The sequence below is a fragment of the Gigantopelta aegis genome, chromosome 2 (genome assembly GCF_016097555.1).
Source record: "Gigantopelta aegis isolate Gae_Host chromosome 2, Gae_host_genome, whole genome shotgun sequence".
Lineage (NCBI taxonomy): Eukaryota > Metazoa > Mollusca > Gastropoda > Neomphalida > Peltospiridae > Gigantopelta > Gigantopelta aegis.
This window is the reverse complement of record NC_054700.1, coordinates 31,482,905-31,504,964: the sequence shown is the minus strand read 5'-3', so window position 1 is coordinate 31,504,964 and position 22,060 is coordinate 31,482,905. Positions and strand designations below refer to the sequence as shown.

The window sequence follows — 22,060 nt, the reverse complement described above, 5'->3', positions numbered from 1 at the left end:
TTCTGCCTCTTACGAAGCTCACACTTTAAAACCATCATTATATCAGTATTGAGATATTATGCCACTTACGAAGCACACACTTTAAAACAATCATTATATCAATATTAAGATATTCTGCCTCTTACGAAGCTCACACTTTAAAACAATCATTATATCAGTATTAAGATATTCTGCCACTTACGAAGCTCACACTTTAAAACCCATAATTATATCGGTAGTAAGATATTCTGCCTCTTACGAAGCTCACACTTTAAAACCATAATTATATCAGTATTAAGATATTCTGCCACTTACGAAGCTCACACTTTAAAACCCATAATTATATCGGTAGTAAGATATTCTGCCTCTTACGAAGCTCACACTTTAAAACCATCATTATATCAGTATTAAGATATTATGCCACTTACGAAGCACACACTTTAAAACCATCATTATATCAGTATTAAGATATTATGCCACTTACGAAGCACACACTTCCCCTTCAATGACATCTGCGTTGGCCAAGATGTAAACTGGTGGAGTGATTGTCACATCAAATTTTGGTAAGACTAAAAAAAAAAAAAAAAAAATTAGCACAAATATCAAAGTGCTATTCCTGATGAAACATAGATATGACATAGATGAAAGTTAATTAATGCAATGAAGTGTGAGTTGCGTGCACATCTCACGGAACCCCAGATGAGTGGTTAGTGGTGAGTGGTGTGGTGAGTGGTTAGTGGTGAGTGGTGTGGTGAGTGGTTAGTGGTGAGTGGTGTGGTGAGTGGTTAGTGGTGAGTGGTGTGATGAGTGGTTAGTGGTGAGTGGTGTGGTGAGTGGTTAGTGGTGAGTGGTGTGGTGAGTGGTTAGTGGTGAGTGGTGTGGTGAGTGGTTAGTGGTGAGTGGTGTGGTGAGTGGTTAGTGGTGAGTGGTTAGTGGTGAGTGGTGTGGTGAGTGGTTAGTGGTGAGTGGTGTGGTGAGTGGTGTGGTGAGTGGTGTGGTGAGTGGTTAGTGGTGAGTGGTGTGGTGAGTGGTTAGTGGTGAGTGGTGTGGTGAGTGGTGTGGTGAGTGGCTACAATTGTAATTCCTTCAAGTGATTAAGGCAGAAAATGTTGGGTATAAATTGTGACAAAAGTGAAAAAGTGTTTAAACGTTTCCCATTTTGGGATTTACTTATAGTGTAAAAAGAAAAAAATATTATGATAAAATGAACAAATCAGTCATATTATGTAACAGCAATATATTTTTTAAACTTTTAAACTTCCACATTTTATTGCTCAAGTTCATAGTCATATTATGTAACAGCAATACGGCTTTTAAACTTCCACATTTTATTGCTCAAGTTCATAGTCATATTATGTAACAGCAATACGGCTTTTAAACTTCCACATTTTATTGCTCAAGTTCATAGTCATATTATGTAACAGCAATACGGCTTTTAAACTTCCACATTTTATTGCTCAAGTTCAGTCATATTATGTAACAGCAATACGGCTTTTAAACTTCCACATTTTATTGCTCAAGTTCATAGTCATATTATGTAACAGCAATACGGCTTTTAAACTTCCACATTTTATTGCTCAAGTTCATAGTCATATTATGTAACAGCAATACGGCTTTTAAACTTCCACATTTTATTGCTCAAGTCATTTTAGGTTACTGGTACTTAGTCCTTCATGGGGGGGGGGGGGACATAGCCCAGTGGTAAAGCCCTCACTTGATGTGCGGGATCAATCCATGTCAGTGGGCCCATTGGGATATTTCTCGTTCCAGCCAATGCACCACAACTTGTATATCAAAGGTTGTTGTATGTGCTATCCAGTCTGTGGGATGGTGCATATAAAAGATCCCTTGCTATTAATGGGAAAATGTAACACGTTTTCTCTCTAATACTCTATGTCAAACATTACCAAATCTTTGACATCCAATAGCCGATGATTAATAAAACATCAATGTTCTCTAGTGGTGTCGTTAAACAAAACAAACTGGTTTTTTAGTCCCTCATAGTGTCTGACTGCTGCAATGTCCAGTAACTGATCATCCACGTAGTCTATGCTTTAAATGCAATCACTAATCTAGGTCATGCGATATTGTATCAACTTGCACTGTCATGGCCAGGGATGGGGCATGGGCGACAGGACCACAAGTCATAGATAGTGTAGGTGCTGCTCCCCGCAAATTTGGGTGACCTCCCCCACAATATAAAATCCTGGTTACACCAATTTGATGTTAACTTGCCATTAATGCTCAAAATGCAGGATGTCTTCTGCAAGTGTGTAAATAAGCATGAGCATGTAAGCATTTGATCATGTTTATATAATATACTGGACTTATGGTGGTTATTAACCCATGAGTAGTGATTTTTGTGTAAATAAGCATGAGCATGTAAGCATTTGATCATGTTTATATAATATACTGTAGAATACTTTATTTTCGCGGGATCAAATTTTCGCGATTTAATGAAAATGGGTCAATTCGCGAACATTTATTTTCGCAAATCTCCCAACCCCCATCAATAAAAAAAACGAAGTACAGATGTCAATAATTTTGTTTTAAAAACGGAACTTAGTTTTGCCGGTTGTTACGCTAATCTGTAGAACTAATCCTACATGTACACATGAGTGCTATACACATAAAACAATAGTTTTCCTGCTTTAACCAATCAAGACTTTATTGTCCTTATAATTGTTATAAAAACAAAAACCGAAAACAAACGAAACGAAATTTGAAAGCACAAGCTACTAGGACTCAGTAACTTAAGTTTGAGTGAAACAATATTTATTGCCGTCAAAATACTAGTTCAAAACGGTTTGTGATTGGCTAACAGGCCAAAAATAAAAATAAAATTGTGAAACATCTGAACATAGCCCCGTCCGGATTTTTTCACTTCTACATTTTTAATATACTGTGATAATGCATGTTTACTTCCGTCGTTGAACACGTGTAGACTGTCCGATGAACTGATCGCTAACACATGCGAAGGAAAACAGCATAAAGCTTTTTAGTGTTAGTATTGTTTTATTATCATGCATGTACTTGATCGTATTCTTGATTTAAAGTTTTAAACAGCTTTTATGTTTTGTGGTTTGTTCCTTGACAGGAGGGAGCACCGCTTTGTTACTACTAGCCTCGTACATCGGAAACTAATGTGGTATAGTTCAACGAGACTACATATTTTTATTTTTTTTAGTCGGCCTTTATAAAAAGTTTATTTTCGCGTGGAATATATTTTCACGAATTTCATTCACACGCGAAAAACGCGAAAATAAATTCCACGCGAAAATAAAGTATTATACAGTACTGGACTTATGGTGGTTATTAACCCATGAGTAGTGATTTTTTGAGTAAATAAGCATGAGCATGTAAGCATTTGATCATGTTTATATAATATACTGGACTCATGGTGATCATTAACCCATGAGTAGTGATTTTTTGTGTAAATAAGCATGAGCATGTAAGCATTTGATCATGTTAATATAATATACTGGACTCGTGGTGATCATTAACCCATGAGTAGTGATTTTTAGTGTAAATAAGCATGGGCATGTAAGCATTTGATCATGTTAATATAATATACTGGACTCGTGGTGGTCATTAACCCATGAGTAGTGATTTTTTGTGTAAATAAGCATGAGCATGTAAGCATTTGATCATGTTTATATAATATACTGGACTCATGGTGGTCATTAACCCATGAGTAGTGATTTTTTGTGTAAATAAGCATGAGCATGTAAGCATTTGATCATGTTAATATAATATACTGGACTCGTGGTGATCATTAACCCATGAGTAGTGATTTTTAGTGTAAATAAGCATGAGCATGTAAGCATTTGATCATGTTAATATAATATACTGGACTCGTGGTGGTCATTAACCCATGAGTAGTGATTTTTTGTGTAAATAAGCATGAGCATGTAAGCATTTGATCATGTTTATATAATATACTGGACTCGTGGTGGTCATTAACCCATGAGTAGTGATTTTTTGTGTAAATAAGCATGATCATGTAAGCATTTGATCATGTTTATATAATATACTGGACTCATGGTGGTCATTAACCCACGAGTAGTGATTTTTTGTGTAAATAAGCATGAGCATGTAAGCATTTGATCATGTTAATATAATATCCTGGACTCGTGGTGGTCATTAACCCATGAGTAGTGATTTTTTGTGTAAATAAGCATGAGCATGTAAGCATTTGATCATGTTAATATAATATACTGGACTCATGGTGGTCATTAACCCATGAGTAGTGATTTTTTGTGTAAATAAGCATGAGCATGTAAGCATTTGATCATGTTAATATAATATACTGGACTCATGGTGGTCATTAACCCACGAGTAGTGATTTTCTACTTTTGCTTTCTTTTGTTCCATGGTCCCATTGGGCTATTTCTTGTTCCAGTCAGTACTACACACCTGCTTCAACAACAGCTACCCTGTATACCCTGTATACCCTGTATATGGGATGTTGCACATAAAAGATCCTTTACAGCTATAATCAGAAAGATTAGCCCATGGTGGCAGCAGGTTTCCTCTCTAATTTTTCTGTGTGATCCTTAACCATATGTCTGACGCCATGTAACCATAAGTCCTTTGTTTTGTTACTTTCACTGAGACCTGTCTATAAGAATTATATATCTGATAGAAACTCACCATACTTCTCCACCTTGAATGTTTGTGTGGTTGTTTCACCATCCACTGTCACTTCAATCGTCCACTCTCCCAGCTTTGGTTCTTTAGGCATTGGGTAGTTGAAACTTGCCAACCCTGAAAGCATAGTCAATAGTCAATAGTCAATAGTCAAAAAGGTTTTATAACATGCTTATATTATATGATTCATAATTTATCGATTCTTGTAAAACAAACAAATATGTTTTCCTTAACCAGATTTATTTAGACTGTGTGTGAAATTAATTAGCTAGAACTTTCACTTTCATTTTTTAGTCATCAGTCTGCAAGACATTTATTAATATTTATTAATTAACATAAATAAACATCTATTTTTGTTGACTTGAGATTTTGACATGAACAAGATGAAATTTATATGTACATCTTTTTTTCCTGATTACAAAGTAACAATACCTATTGAAGCATGACATAGAACTTTACTAAATCAAGAAACTCAGTTAAAAATCAGAAGTCAACCAGACAATAAAAGACACCAATCATAAACCAGAACAGAACTTCACCAATTATAAACCAGAACAGAACTTCACCAATCATAAAACAGAACAGAACTTCACCAATCATAAACCAGAACAGAACTTCACCAATCATAAAACAGAACAGAACTTCACCCATCATAAAACAGGATTGAAAATTTCCACCAATCATAAAACAGTACAGAAGAACTTCACTAATCATAAAACAGTACAGAAGAACTTCATTAATCATAAAACAGTACAGAAGAACTTCACTAATCATAAAACAGTACAGAAGAACTTCATTAATCATAAAACAGTACAGAAGAACTTCACTAATCATAAAACAGTACAGAAGAACTTCACTAATCATAAAACAGTACAGAAAAATTTCACTAATCATAAAACAGTACAGAAGAACTTCACTAATCATAAAACAGTACAGAAGAACTTCACTAATCATAAAACAGTACAGAAGAACTTCATTAATCATAATATAGGATTAAAAAAATCCACCAATCATAAAACAGGATAAAAAAATTCCACCAATCATAAACCAGGACAGAAGAACTTCACTAATAATAGAACCAGATAGAAAAATTCCACCAATCATAAAACATGACAAAGGCTCCACGTTGTACCAATGATAATGTGTACTCACCATCTGACAGAACATTAAGCCATTGTTTCACTCGGATTTCATTGGGTGTCTTGATCAATATTTCTTCAATCTGAAATGTCAATCATATCTACAATAAGCAAAATGTCAGCTCACTGATTAAAATAATAAACTGGAGTCACATAAAAAACCCACACTTAGGCTCAAAACACACGTAAGCTGGGTCTGGTGAGTGTGACAGAACAGAACAGAACAGAACAAAACTTTATTACACTCAAGCCATTATGCAACGGCATAAGAGGAACGTACATATTCTGATTTTGACAAGATGGTCTACAGGAAGGTACAAATAATAGGAATACATGGCTTGGTAGTACATATGAATAGAAATACAAATACAGTACATGGTATTACATTATAAAGAAATGTGTATTAACAAGATAGATACATGATATTACATTATAGAGATATGTGTAATTCCATTTTCTACCAATGCACTGAATAAGATTGCCCAAATAAAATTTGATCCACCTCTCCATTGGATCCATTAATACTCACTTTTCCCTTTCTTGATTTTAAATCTCTTTTCATTGTTAAAATCCTGAATTTCACTGAAAAGAAAAAAAGATATGACAAATATGGTATTACATGAGTATGTAAAGCAAATTTGAGTTTGTATATTATTTTATGTATTAACAAGTAAAAACAAAACAAATATCAAATTGTTTTATGTCTCTCACCCAAATCCACACCAGTATTAAAAAAAACAATATTTTGGTGTTCTGACATTGGTATCATATATAATACAACAACTGAAAACCATAGAAGCAACTCATTTATTCATTCATATTTATTTTTGTGCTTCTATCCAATTAAAAGCACACACACCTTAGCTAACTTGTCTGTCTGTCAATTAATAATTAGTGAGAGAGAAGTCGGTGTAGTGGTATTACACCTACCCATTGAGTCGGTAAACTCACTCTGTGTGGGAGCTGGTACTGGGGTGAGAACCCAGTACCTTCCCACCTTAAGTCTGATAGCTTAACCACAACACCACTGAGGCCGGGGAAGTAACTAATACACTAGCTGACGTCTTGGAACAGAATATAAGAATCAATAAATTATATAAAGAGTCTTGAAGACCAAGCGTGTTTTGTTTAAGAGATGAATTCCATTGAGTCATTTCTGTCAGGGTTACATGTGGCCGCAAATTGGATGCACAACATCTAGTTTTCTAACCCAGTGAACAATATCTTAGTGACATGTGGCAGCAAATTGGATGCACAACATCTAGTTTTCTAACCCAGTGAACAATATCTTAGTGACATGTGGCAGCAAATTGGATGCACAACATCTAGTTTTCTAACCCAGTGAACAATATCTTAGTGACATGTGGCAGCAAATTGGATGCACAACATCTAGTTTTCTAACCCAGTGAACAATATCTTAGTGACATGTGGCAGCAAATTGGATGCACAACATCTAGTTTTCTAACCCAGTGAACAATATCTTAGTGACATGTGGCAGCAAATTGGATGCACAACATCTAGTTTTCTAACCCAGTGAACAATATCTTAGTGACATGTGGCAGCAAATTGGATGCACAACATCTAGTTTTCTAACCCAGTGAACAATATCTTAGTGACATGTGGCAGCAAATTGGATGCACAACATCTAGTTTTCTAACCCAGTGAACAATATCTTAGTGACATGTGGCAGCAAATTGGATGCACAACATCTAGTTTTCTAACCCAGTGAACAATATCTTAGTGACATGTGGCAGCAAATTGGATGCACAACATCTAGTTTTCTAACCCAGTGAACAATATCTTAGTGACATGTGGCAGCAAATTGGATGCACAACATGTTTTCACAACATCTAGTTTTCTAACCCAGTGAACAATATCAGTGAACAATATCTTAGTGACATGTGGCAGCAAATTGGATGCACAACATCTAGTTTTCTAACCCAGTGAACAATATCTTAGTGACATGTGGCAGCAAATTGGATGCACAACATCTAGTTTTCTAACCCAGTGAACAATATCTTAGTGACATGTGGCAGCAAATTGGATGCACAACATCTAGTTTTCTAACCCAGTGAACAATATCTTAGTGACATGTGGCAGCAAATTGGATGCACAACATCTAGTTTTCTAACCCAGTGAACAATATCTTAGTGACATGTGGCAGCAAATTGGATGCACAACATCTAGTTTTCTAACCCAGTGAACAGTGACATGTGGCAGCAAATTGGATGCACAACATAGTCTTAGTGACATGTGGCAGCAAATTGGATGCACAACATCTAGTTTTCTAACCCAGTGAACAATATCTTAGTGACATGTGGCAGCAAATTGGATGCACAACATCTAGTTTTCTAACTAACCCAGTGAACAATATCTTAGTGACATGTGGCAGCAAATTGGATGCACAACATCTAGTTTTCTAATGCCCAGTGAACAATATCTTAGTGACATGGCAGCAAATTGGATGCACAACATCTAATTGGATGCACAACATCTAGTTTTCTAACCCAGTGAACAATATCTTAGTGACATGTGGCAGCAAATTGGATGCACAACATCTAGTTTTCTAACCCAGTGAACAATATCTTAGTGACATGTGGCAGCAAATTGGATGCACAACATCTAGTTTTCTAACCCAGTGAACAATATCTTAGTGACATGTGGCAGCAAATTGGATGCACAACATCTAGTTTTCTAACCCAGTGAACAATATCTTAGTGACATGTGGCAGCAAATTGGATGCACAACATCTAGTTTTCTAACCCAGTGAACAATATCTTAGTGACATGTGGCAGCAAATTGGATGCACAACATCTAGTTTTCTAACCCAGTGAACAATATCTTAGTGACATGTGGCAGCAAATTGGATGCACAACATCTAGTTTTCTAACCCAGTGAACAATATCTTAGTGACATGTGGCAGCAAATTGGATGCACAACATCTAGTTTTCTAACCCAGTGAACAATATCTTAGTGACATGTGGCAGCAAATTGGATGCACAACATCTAGTTTTCTAACCCAGTGAACAATATCTTAGTGACATGTGGCAGCAAATTGGATGCACAACATCTAGTTTTCTAACCCAGTGAACAATATCTTAGTGACATGTGGCAGCAAATCTGGATGCACAACATCTAGTCCTAACCCAGTGAACAATATCTTAGTGACATGTGGCAGCAAATTGGATGCACAACATCTAGAAAAACAATATCATATATTGGATGCACCATCTAGTTTTCTAACCCAGTGAACAATATCTTAGTGTAATGGATGCACAACACTAGTTTTCTAACCCAGTTAAAGTTTGAAAACATATCTCAGTTTTTTATAGGTCTTAGGAGTTCTCTAATACAATGTTAAAAAAAAGAAAATCCCCCAAAATAACCTCTCAGGGGCCGATACTTATTTTTTCTAGGGAGGCGTGTGGATTTAAATTTATACATGTTGGTCAAAGTTGCATTTTGAAAGTAAATGACTTGAAGAAGGCCACAAACAAGTTTGTTTTGTTTAATGACACCACTAGAGCACATAGATTTATTAATCATTGGCTATTGGATGTCAAACATTTGGTAGTTTAAGAGAGAAAAACTGCTACATTTTACCATTAGTAGCAAGGGATCTTTTAAATGCACCATCCCACAGACAGAATAGCAAATATCACAGCTTTTGATAAACCTGTCGTCTGATTTATTACAAACAGTGTGATTAGCAAGGTGGGGATTGGGTGCAAGTTGGGGATGGGGTGCCATGTGGGGATTGGGTGCGAGGTGGGGATTGGGTGCAAGATGGGGATGGGGATGGGGTGCAAGGTGGGATTGGCAAGGGGGATGGTCGTGTGGAGGAGCTTGTACCCTCAATCAACAAAAATGTATGTTGTTTTGTCTATCATTGTATAAATAAAGTTTAAAATCTGGCTTGTGCCCCCCCCCCCCCCCTCCCCGCATTAGAGAATGATTCCCTACAAGTTCACATGTTGTTCCTACAAGCCTGAATCAATGTGTTGAAGAATCATTAAACTGACATTACTTTCCTTTCAAAGCAGATCTCCATCTATCTAATTAAAATACATCCCTTCATCCACTGCCTTACGTTTCAGTGGTTCCTGTTCGGTATGGCATTTCCTTTTCTCCATTCCATTCTCCCGTCTCATTTCTTGTTTTACTTCTCATCAATAAATCTCTAATGCCACTTTTTCCTCAGGAAGTCCAGAACAGTTAATACATTTTTGCCCCACCATTCTCTATAGTGGTGAGTGTGGGCTTGAGGGAGGGGAGTGGAAGGGAGGGGAGGGGAGGGGAGGGGAGGGGAATGGAGGGGACGGGAGTGCCAGGAGTAATATCAAGTTGTAGTTGTATGTTAATAAAATCTAACAGGCATTATCACTGTTGTTAGCAGAAAGAAGGCGTATTTACTAATCAAACATTGATGCAGGTCCACAGTTACGGTAATTACATCTATATATTGATTTACTCCTACCACAATTTGATTAGAACTACATGCACTGGTGATCTGATTCCCATTTTGTTAAACTCATGGTCTTATGAATGGTGTACAGTCACCAGTGGAAGGTAGTTCTGTGCTTAGAAATCAGTCACATGGTAATGGCGATGCTTTGACTAGAAAATGGAGAATGGTGGAGATGTCGGTCTACCTGGAAATACAGGTGCATGTGCATCTCTAACTACATTACATCAATGTTACAAACACCTCCTATTACCCTTCTTAGACCTGCCCCCTGGATTTGTCCCTGAGACGGGATTCAGCTCAGTAAGTAGAGCATTCACCTGAAGTGATGGGAGTCATTGGATCAAACCACTCCAGTGGACTTATTTTCTGATTGGGCTTTTCCTCCATCCCAACCAGTGCTACCCAACCTGTGCTCCCCAATCAGTGCTCCCCAGCCAGTGCTCCCCAGCTAGTGCTCCCCAACCAGTGCTCCCCAACCAGTGCTCCCCAGCCAGTGCTCCCCAGCCAGTGCTCCCCAACCAGTGCTCCCCAACCAGTGCTCCCCAACCAGTGCTCCCCAGCCAGTGCTCCCCAACCAGTGCTCTCCAACTAGTGCTCCCAGACTGGTCAAAGGTACAAGTTGTATTGTCTGTGGGAAAGTGTATATAAAAGATCCCTCCCTGCTAATGAAAAAATGTAGTATGTTTCCTCTCAGACTGCATGTTAAAAATTACCAAATCTTTCATATCCATTAGTCGCTGGTAAATAAAACAATGTGCTCTAGTGGTGTTGTTAAAGATTACAAACATTAACTTTAAAGTGACAGCTGGCGCTATTGTTTTAAACACCATGGTATATTTTTCACTATTAAAGTGTTTTTTAAAAAGTGAAATCAGACATTACTTTGTTTAGATTATCGGTTTCCGTATATCCGAAGTGTTTTTGGTCATCCTCAGGTTTTTAACAGCGTGAAATGTATTTTTCATATTTTAAAAACAAAGGTACCTGAGATATTTAAAACACAAAGGTACCTGAGATATTTTAAAACACAAAGGTACCTGAGATATTTTAAAACACAAAGGTATCTGAGATATTTTAAAACACAAAGGTACCTGAGATATTTAAACACAAAGGTACAACAATGTACCTGAGATATTTAAACACAAAGGTACCCGAGATATTTAAACACAAAAGTACCTGAGATATTTAAACACAAAGGTATCTGAGATATTTAAACACAAAGGTGTCTGAGATATTTAAACACAAAATGTCCAAATGTTAAAGGGACATTCTTGAGCTTGCTGCATTGTAGGATGTTTCCAACTAATAAAATATTTCTTGTTTAGAATAGCAGTGTCTGTATATTCAATGTGTTTCTGGTCTTCTTAATATTTGTAAGAAGTCCAAACTAAATTTTATCTTCAAATAATTACATACGTACATACATGTACATATGTACGAAAAAACTATATTTTAGGAAATAAGATGAAATTTAACCTAGTACAAATATTAGAACGATCAGAAACACATTTAATATACAGACACAAATATGTTATGCAGAAAAATATATTTGATATGTAATTACAATCGTTAAAAGGTCTCTTTTAGTCGATAACATCTTAAAAATGCAGCAGACTCAGGAATGTCCCTTTAAATACTGGCAAATAATGTACACCAGGTATATTCATTTTGCTGTCGTTGAGGAGTTTTACTGACGGCAGTCATTTTTATCTAAGAGTTCTGTTGGTGATGCTCCTGACTCACGGCAATTTATATATCATTGATGGCAATTGCTGTTGGTGTCATCACTAATTTCAAGCCCTAGTCTTATTTTAAAGTGTATTTATCCCTTTTAACATCAGACTTATTTTCAATCTATTGTAACTATATCCAAATGTGTTACAAGTTTGTAGATTAGCCAAACTTATAATGAGTTCAAACTATGGTGTGTGCCTTTAATTTTGACTTTTTGAAACATGAGACTGGTATGTGCTGTCCTTTCCATGGGAAAATGCCTATAAAGGATCCCTTGCTACTAATGGAAAAATGTAGCAGGTTTCCTCTCTAAGACTATATGTAAATATTATCAAATGTTTGATATCTAATAGTCTACTATCGAAAATCAATATGCTCTAGTAGTGTCGTTTAACAAACTTTAACTGAGACTCGCTCTTCACCTCAATCTCTCGGATAATAGATATCACCCCCTATTAACAATTGTTAGACCCACCCCCGACACCCGACACCTGACTGTGTCATTACCTGCCTCTCCTGGCCAGTAGAAGGGTTTGTCGGTCTGAGGGTGATGAGGTTCCCACTCTTCACCTCAATCTCCCGGATGACAGATATCACGTCAGTGTTACAGACACCCCCTATTAACAATTGTTAGACCCGCCCCCGACACCTGACTGTGTGATTACCTGCCTCTCCTGGCCGGTAGAAGGGTTTGTCTGTCTGTATGAGGGTGATGAGGTTCCCACTCTTCACCTCAATCTCCCGGACGACAGATATCACGTCGGTGGCATTCTTCAGCGCCACTTCGTACGTCCCGGGCTGGGTTGGGACCGGAAACGTCTCACACTTACTCAGACCTGTAATAGCAGACATCAAATCGTGATTAACATAATGTGTAAAGATGTTAAAAATATATATAAATATTTTTAAAAAAGAAGAAAATATTTTACTTTTACCACTGAACCTCTCCCACAATGCACCTGGTGGGTGGGGGGGGGGAGAGATATTAAATCACCTTTCAAATGGAGTGAATGCATATTCTGACCACCTCAGCTTTAGAGTCGGGGGAAAAGTGAGAGGCATTGCTCCAAACCCAAATTAGCTTCAGAGTTGAAAAAGCTTGAGCCCCTCCCCTCCCTTGTCTGTCTGTCTCTCTGTCTCTGTCTCTGTGTGTGTGTCTGTCTCTGTGTGTGTCTCTCTCTCTCTCTCTCTCTCTCTCTCTCTCTCACACACTCTCACACACTCTCACACACACACACACACACACACACACACACACACACACACAATTCTGATGCCTATGGATTAAATAAATAGCTACTAAACGAAAGTATCAAGGCACAGTAATACACAAAAAGCACACCTATTATTACACACATTTTAAAAACTTTCTGGTGGGAACTTTACCCCTTATATATGACCCTGATGAAGCCATTTGACAGCATTTGGTGGAAACAATCACAATCTTGTAAAAATATATTTTCGACTCTGCCTTGTGCAGACTGGCCTTGGTGGCATAGTGGTTAGGACATCGGTCTACAGGCTGGTAGGTACTGGGTTCAGATCCCAGTCAAGGCAGGGGATTTTTAATCCAGGTACCGACTCCAAACCCTGAGTGAGTGCTCCGCAAGGCTCAATGGGTAGGTGTAAATCACTTGCACCGACGAGTGATCCATAACTGGTTTAACAAAGGCCATGGTTTGTGCTATCCTGCCTGTTGGAAGTGCAAATAAAAGATCCCTTATTGCCTGTCGTAAAAAAGTAGCCTATGTGGCGACAGCAGGTTTCCTCTAAAAAAAAATTCAGAATGACCATATGTTTGACGTCCAATAGCTGATGATAAGATAAAAAATCAATGTGCTCTAGTGGTGTCGTTAAATAAAACAAACTTTACTTTTTTACTGCCTCGTGCAGAGATGCAATTATGATCACAATAATGGTTTTGTCAATTAGATTGTTAGTAATAAAATATATAATAATAAAACCAACTGATGTAAAATCACTGATATCTGCCACCAAACCATGTACAAAGAAAGCACAGCTTAGAAAGAGCTCTACATTGTACACTGTAATTACCTTAATATGGATTATTCTTTAATAATACAACACAAACGATTCTCGATCAATTTGTTTGATCATAAAGCATAAAGCTACACATAAAAACGGCAAAGCGCCTATCGATCAAATCGCATTGACTTGCGGGGTTTTATCTAGTGGTGGTGAACCGTAACGTGCATGCTCTTATCTAGTGATGGTAACCCATAATGTACAGGGTCTTATCTAGTGATGGTAACCCATAACGTACAGGGTCATATCTAGTGGTGGTAAACCGTAACATGCAGGGTCTTATCTAGTGGTGGTGAACCGTAACGTGCAGGGTCTTATCTAGTGGTGGTGAACCGTAACATGCAGGGTCTTATCTAGTGATGGTAACCCGTAACATGCAGGGTCTTATCTAGTGATGGTCACCCGTAACATGCAGGGTCTTATCTAGTGATGGTAACCCATAACGTACAGGGTCATATCTAGTGGTGGTGAACCGTAACGTGCAGGGTCTTATCTAGTGGTGGTGAACCGTAACATGCAGGGTCTTATCTAGTGATGGTAACCCGTAACATGCAGGGTCTTATCTAGTGATGGTCACCCGTAACATGCAGGGTCTTATCTAGTGATGGTCACCCGTAACGTGCAGGGTCTTATCTAGTGGTGGTGAACCGTAACGTGCAGGGTCTTATCTAGTGGTGGTGAACCGTAACGTGCAGGGTCTTATCTAGTGGTGGTGAACCGTAACGTGCAGGGTCTTATCTAGTGGTGGTGAACCGTAACGTGCAGGGTCTTATCTAGTGGTGGTGAACCGTAACGTGCAGGGTCTTATCTAGTGGTGGTGAACCGTAACGTGCAGGGTCTTATCTAGTGGTGGTGAACCGTAACGTGCAGGGTCTTATCTAGTGGTGGTGAACCGTAATGTGCAGGGTCTTATCTAGTGGTGGTAACCCGTAACATGCAGTGTCTTATCTAGTTGTGGTGAACCGTAACATACAGGGTCTTATCTAGTGGTAGTAACCCGTAACGTGTAGGGTCTTATCTAGTGGTGCTAACCCGTAACGTGTAGGGTCTTATCTAGTGGTGGTAACCCGTAACATGCAGGGTCTTATCTAGTGGTGGTAACCCGTAACGTGTAGGGTCTTATCTAGTGGTGGTGAACATAACATGCAGGGTCTTATCTAGTTGTGGTGAACCGTAACGTGTAGGGTCTTATCTAGTGGTGGTCACCCATAACATGCTGGGTCTTATCTAGAGGTGGTCACCCATAACATGCAGGGTCTTATCTAGTGGTGGTCACCCATAACATGCTGGGTCTTATCTAGTGGTGGTGAACCGTAACGTACTGGGTCTTATCTAGTGGTGGTGAACCGTAACGTACTGGGTCTTATCTAGTGGTGGTGAACCGTAACGTACTGGGTCTTATCTAGTGGTGGTGAACTGTAACGTGCAGGGTCTTATCTAGTGAAGGTAAACCGTAATGTGCAGGGTCTTATCCAGTGGTGGTGAACCGTAACATACAGGGTCTTATCTAGTGGTGGTAACCCATAACGTGCAGGGTCTTATCTAGTGGTGGTGAACCGTAACGTGCTGGGTCTTATCTAGTGGTGGTGAACTGTAACATGCAGGTCTTATCTAGTGGTGGTAAACCGTAACGTACAGTGTCTTATCTAATGGTGGTAAACTGTAACGTACAGGGTCTTATCTAGTGGTGAACTGTAACATACAGGGTCTTATCTAGTGGTGGTAAACAGTAACATGCAGGGTCTTATCTAGTGGTGAACTGTAACGTACAGGGTCTTATCTAGTGGTGGTAAACCGTAACGTACAGGGTCTTATCTAGTGGTGGTAAACTGTAACATACAGGGTCTTATCTAGTGGTGAACTGTAACGTACAGGGTCTTATCTAGTGGTGGTAAACAGTAACATGCAGGGTCTTATCTAGTGGTGGTGAAACGTAACATGCATGGTCTTATCTAGTGGTGGTAAGCCGTAATGTGCAGGGTCTTATCTAGTGGTGGTGAACCATAACATACAGGGTCTTATCTAGTTGTGGTGAACCATAACATGCAGTGTCTTATCTAGTGGTGGTAATCCATAACATGCAGTATCTTATCTAGTTGTGGTGAAACGTAACATGCAGTGTCTTATTTAGTGGTGGTAACCCGTAATGTGTAGGGTCTTATCTAGTGGTGGTAACCCGTAACATGCAGTGTCTTATCTAGTTGTGGTGAACCGTAACATGCAGGATCTTATCTAGTGGTGGTAACCCGTAACGTGTAGGGTCTTATCTAGTGGTGGTAAACCATAACATGCAGTGTCTTATCTAGTTGTGGTGAACCGTAATGTGCAGGGTCTTATCTAGAGGTGGTGAACCGTAACGTGCAGGGTCTTATCTAGTGGTGGTCAACTGTAACATGCAGGGTATTATCTAGAGGTGGTGAACCGTAACATGCAGGGTCTTATCTAGAGGTGGTGAACCGTAACATGCAGGGTGTTATCTAGTGGTGGTGAACCATAACATGCAGGGTCTTATCTAGTGGTGGTGAACTGTAATGTACAGGGTCTTATCTAGAGGTGGTGAACCGTAATGTGCAGGGTTTTATCTAGAGGTGGTGAACTGCAACGTGCAGGGTCTTATCTAGTGGTGGTGAACTGTAACATGCAGGGTATTATCTAGAGGTGGTGAACCGTAACATGCAGGGTCTTATCTAGAGGTGGTGAACCGTAATGTGCAGGGTTTTATCTAGAGGTGGTGAACTGCAACGTGAAGGGTCTTATGTAGTGGTGGTGAACCGTAATGTGCAGGGTCTTATCTAGTGGTGGTAAACTGTAACATACAGGGTCTTATCTAGTGGTGGTAACCCATAACATACAGGGTCTTATCTAGTGGCTGGTAACCCATAATATACAGGGTCTTATCTAGTGGTGGTGAACCGTAACATGCAGGGTCTTATCTAGTGGTGGTAACCCATAGTGGTGGTGAACCGTAACATGCAGGGTCTTATCTAGTGGTGGTAACCCATAACGTGCAGGGTCTTATCTAGTAGTGGTGAACCGTAACATGCAGGGTCTTATCTAGTGGTGGTGAACCGTAACGTACAGGGTCTTATCTAGTGGTGGTGAACCGTAACATGCAGGGTCTTATCTAGTGGTGGTAACCCGTAACGTGCAGGGTGTTATCTAGTGGTGGTAACCCGTAACGTGCAGGGTCTTATCTAGTGGTGGTGAACCATAACATGCAGGGTCTTATGTAGTGGTGATAACCCGTAACATGCAGGGTCTTATCTAGTGGTGGTAAACTGTAACGTGCAGGGTCTTATTTAATGGTGGTGAACCATAACATGCTGGCTGCCTCTACAACCCTCTCAATGCTGTGAGGCAAACGGTTGTCTATCTGACCCAAGTTTCAAGAAAATCAATTCATTTAATGAGTTTGAGCAATAATGAATTTCAACGACATTGTAATAACTTGTAATAGCCCTGTTGGGTTCAATCAAATCTGATGATCACCGTTTATAGCACTAAATTTTCACTGTGTGTTTTATTTCCATCCGAATGTCAGTTTGACTTAACAAAAGACAGTCTGGAATTTTATAGGCATGTATAAAAAATTGTCTACTGCTAATCAGAAGATTGGCAAATACAGAGTCAGCAGACATTTTCTAGTACAACAATGGTACAAGAAGGAAGTCAGATTTCTCCCTGGGATTTCTAGGCAAAGGTGAAGACTGGCGGTGTAGTATAATTAATTGCTTCTCTCGATCAGAACCAAAGTAAAATGTAAAAATTAAAACAAACCAAAAAAATGGACGAAAAACACAACCTAAGGGGCCGTCCATAATTTTCACAAGCGTACTAACTGTACGCGGGGGGGGGGGGGGGGGGTAAAAGGGCCAGCGTACACCTTTCTTTTTTTTAAAATTAAAAATGTTGATAAGCATTTTTCATTTCAGGGATGTACACTTTTAGGAGGGGGAGGAGTGGTCAAAAGTGTACTCTTTGTACACTTGTAAAAACGTTGAAAATTATGGACGGCCCCTAACATAAACTGGGGAAACAATATTATCGTCCGTTGCCGTTTCGGCGAGGTTCCCGTTTCGGTGGTTGCGTCGTTTGTGCGCAACAGTACGTACATTTGAATATTATTTTTACGAATTTAGACTTTTGCATGTAGAAAGTTTGTCATATTCATAAAAATGTTCGTAAAAATAAAGTTAAAACGAGCAAAGAAAGTAAGATTGAACTTAACCAACTCATAAACAACGTCACGGCACATTTCTTTATACCTTCTTTCTATTATTTTCAAAGACTGTAAATGTAATTTGAAAGAAAACTTAATATTAAAAACTATTTCTGTCTGTTCTCAACTGTAATGGTATCTGGTTATTGTCACGGCATCTGCTGGTAAAGCTCTCTTTACAGATAAAAATGGAAAATGACGAACCGCACATGTGATGTACTTTTTGCAAACGCATGCGCCTGAACGTCGCACTCTTTCCTGTTTACCGGAGGGTGTTGCACTTTTTTGCTAGAATGGATTCGTTTTACGTCAACATTGTTGATGTTTTATGTTAACTGATTGCAATCTATTTTCTTTCACGTATCGTAAATGAAAAATGTAGAATAGTAGGCCTATTTCCGTAAATATCGTATTCGTGTTTTTGTCGTTAAGTGAACGCAGTTTGGGACGTCGATGCCAAAAATATATGGTCCTTATATGTTTTAACATAAATATCTTTCAGGATATCTGTTTACCATTATAACCATTCATTTTCTCAACTTATAACACGATTGCAAGACATTATAATTGCCTTATTCGTTTTCCTAAAATGTCTGCTAACATTGGTTCTCGAGGTCTCCATTTTGTAATTTGCCTTAAAATATTTAAAATATTTTTTTATAAATTAGATAGGCAGACAGACAGATCGACAGATAAATAGAGAGAAAGAGTATAGAGACACACAGAAAAAAAGAGATACAAAGAGAGTTAGAGAGACAGGCAGACATACAGACAAAAAGAGAGAAAGAGAGAGAGAGAGAGAGAGAGAGAGAGAGAGAGAGTCTATGAACAGACCTTCTCTGAATGTGTATGTGTAATCAAACTCGTCATCCTTCTCCTTGTGGACGAGACTGAGCGTGAACTCTGCATCCTCCTCGATCCCATGAAGTGTCAGACAGAACGTCTCGTCCGCCCCGGCCTGCACAATCTTCGGTATTGTTAGAAGGTAGCCACTGGAAAACGCAAATTAGATCTGGATGTTTTATATCTTGTTTTAAATATTCGGTATATCAGAAGGTAGCCACAGGTTTTGTTCAAGGCATTACAAAATTTTGCATTTTAATATTCCTCATCTAGAACGAGTAAAGTAGGCCTACATACACACATACAATGTAGGCCAAACATTTTTAGAGATCCATTCATGTTATAAACAATAAAACAATAATAATAGCTTAATAATGGGACAGCTTTTGGTATAAAACACCAAGGAACAAGGGTTACGTCAATTAAAGTTTTAGCAATGTCTAATTAGTATCCCTGGCCTAATGAGCTGACACACTGATGGTCGTGAAAGCAGCTGTAAGGTAGATGGGTTTATTTAATTAACCCCAGACAAGACAGACCCCTTCGGACAAGAAACAGATCGACTCAAATTAACCTTCGAGTTAATATATTAGTAGCACAGCATGTGGTATTCTGAACCCAGGCCTCCCTTACCCCCCACCCCCTCTCCCCCTGCCCCCATACTTTTAAAGATACTGTTATGCAGACTTTATTTTTACCATTTCCCGTGCTTTTAGTTTTGTTTTGTGATTTTAGTTTTGTTTTGCAACAATTCAACTTCCAATTTTAAGACTATAAACACTGGAAGATAAAGACGTAGGCTAACACACTTGTGTCATGAATGGTACAGTCAGTACAACAGTAGATGGGAGAACCAGATTTTCTAATGAAACTTTATCTGAAGTAAACACCGTATAACAGACACATTCCATGGCAAATATTTGTAGACAAATTATGCAAATATCCAAAGTCAGATCGACTGTATGTAACAGTACACATGTGTTCCAAGCATAATCTTCAAAATGTATGTCCCAGATGAGTTGGTACATCTGTCATGCATTCATTATTAACAACTAATTATTATCCTGTAACAATTAATAACTGGCCATTATCACATCTTGCATAATTATCACGTGACATAATTAACACATCTGACAGATCTACCCAGCCCAGATTTCACAGAACCTGGGAATGAACTACAAACACATTCTCAGATATTGTGGGTACTTATGCCCTCTTTGCGGTAAAAGGAAATATAGATAATTTTGTCTTGTGTAGAGATACGACACTGAATATGCTAATATTCGTAACACAAAGGATCCCTATTCAGTTTACAATTGCCCCTTTTGTCTACCTGGTGAAGGTCCGTAGGAACAATATATTAACTGGCGGGTACACGCTATAGTAGGGGAGTGCGACACAAGCACATTTTGGGGTGTAGTATATAGCAGAAGAAAAAATTAAAGATTTTCCACCTCAAATTGTTGGGGGTGGGGTGGAACTGCTCGGCCCCATCCCCGCTTCCTACAGGACTGCCAACAGACCTACTATATTATTGTGTCATAATTCGTGTTAAAATTATTGCCCTATCCATTAATTTCAGTCTTGGTACGGCCCCGCGAGGCTATAACTGTTAGACAGACAAAATGTATTTGGATTGGATTGGATTGGACTGGAAATGATTTAACGTTCACGTTCAGAGTGAACTGATCCTATCTGTTGGATGGTGCATATAAAAAGATCCCATGCTACTAATGGAACAATTTAGCGGGTTTCCTCTCTGGGACTATATATCAGAATTACCAAACGTCTGACATCCTGTAGCCGATGATTATTTAAAAATCAATGTGCTCTAGTTGTGTCGTTAAAGAAAACGGTTATAAAGCTGTTATAGCGCATGCCTGTCTGGGGCGTGGGCCAGTTCTAAATGCAAACCAGGATGAGGTCTGGAGAGGGAATAGAAGGGGCTCGCACACCCCAACCACCCAGCACACGGGAGTACATGTCTCGCACACCCCAACCACCCAGCACACGGGAGTACATGTCTCGCACACCCCAACCACCCAGCACACGGGAGTACATGTCTCGAACACCCCAACCACCCAGCACACGGGAGTACATGTCTCGCACACCCCAACCCCAACCACTCAGCACACGGGAGTACATGGCTCGCACACCCCAACCACCCAGCACACAGGAGTACACGTCCGAAAATCAGAAGAGGAAGCGGGGAATTTTGGTGGATCGAAATTTGAAATGGTCTCTATAGGCCTAATAAAAAACGGTGTGCCCAAGACTTTCTATAGGTGATTTTCCGCGTAATTTGCAGCGGTTCGATCTAATGGAAAATGTCGCACTTGATTGATCTGGTTACCGTACGTAATTTGAAAAGTAAAATATCAATATACGCTATCGAGTCACGTGGTCCTAAGACTCCAGACGTCACGAGACGCCATGGGGTCCCGAGAGGTTTATGTAAAACTACTTTTCACCAGTAAGCATCTTATCTCGTCTTAGTCGCGTGAACTGTTGTTTTGACGGTTAAAACCTTCTCGCACAACACCTGGTCACGGCTCTCCGGCGTTATGCACGTATTGGTAAGGGCTCTTCAGAAACAATCACTTTGAAGAGACAGGTGGTCGTTTTAAAGCCATCTTCCCAACACCCACCGATAAAACCCTGTCTGTGCTTCCACCAAGCATATAAGAAACTTAATACTGGTTTCCATAAAATGTGTAACACGCCACAGACCGACAATGATTGGCGTAGACCACAGACACATTTTATGAGAAAAGTCTCATTGGCGGAAGCCAGGATTTTATATTGAGGGCATCCACATTGAGGGACACGCGTACCGTGAGTGTTATGGGGCGACAGACAAATATAAAAGGTAGTGGGGAAATAAGGTGTGATTAGGAGGGGGGTGGGGCATGGTTTCACCATGACCATTGGCGAATGATGCTATAGACATTTTCTATTTTTAAAACGATCACCGATTTAAAA

General features: G+C 39.2%; 1 protein-coding gene across 1 annotated transcript in view; it reads right to left on the bottom strand.

Annotated features, from left to right (window-relative positions):
* LOC121388191 (pregnancy zone protein-like) overlaps positions 1-22,060 on the bottom strand; it is a 94,877-nt gene that overhangs the window by 66,128 nt on the left and 6,689 nt on the right. The window contains exons 2-7 of the mRNA XM_041519462.1: positions 19,070-19,227; positions 12,636-12,806; positions 6,298-6,350; positions 5,782-5,851; positions 4,633-4,746; positions 464-548 (exon numbers count right to left, since the gene is read on the bottom strand). Coding sequence (XP_041375396.1) covers positions 464-548; positions 4,633-4,746; positions 5,782-5,851; positions 6,298-6,350; positions 12,636-12,806; positions 19,070-19,227 — 651 coding nt within the window. The remainder of the gene's footprint in view (positions 1-463; positions 549-4,632; positions 4,747-5,781; positions 5,852-6,297; positions 6,351-12,635; positions 12,807-19,069; positions 19,228-22,060) is intronic.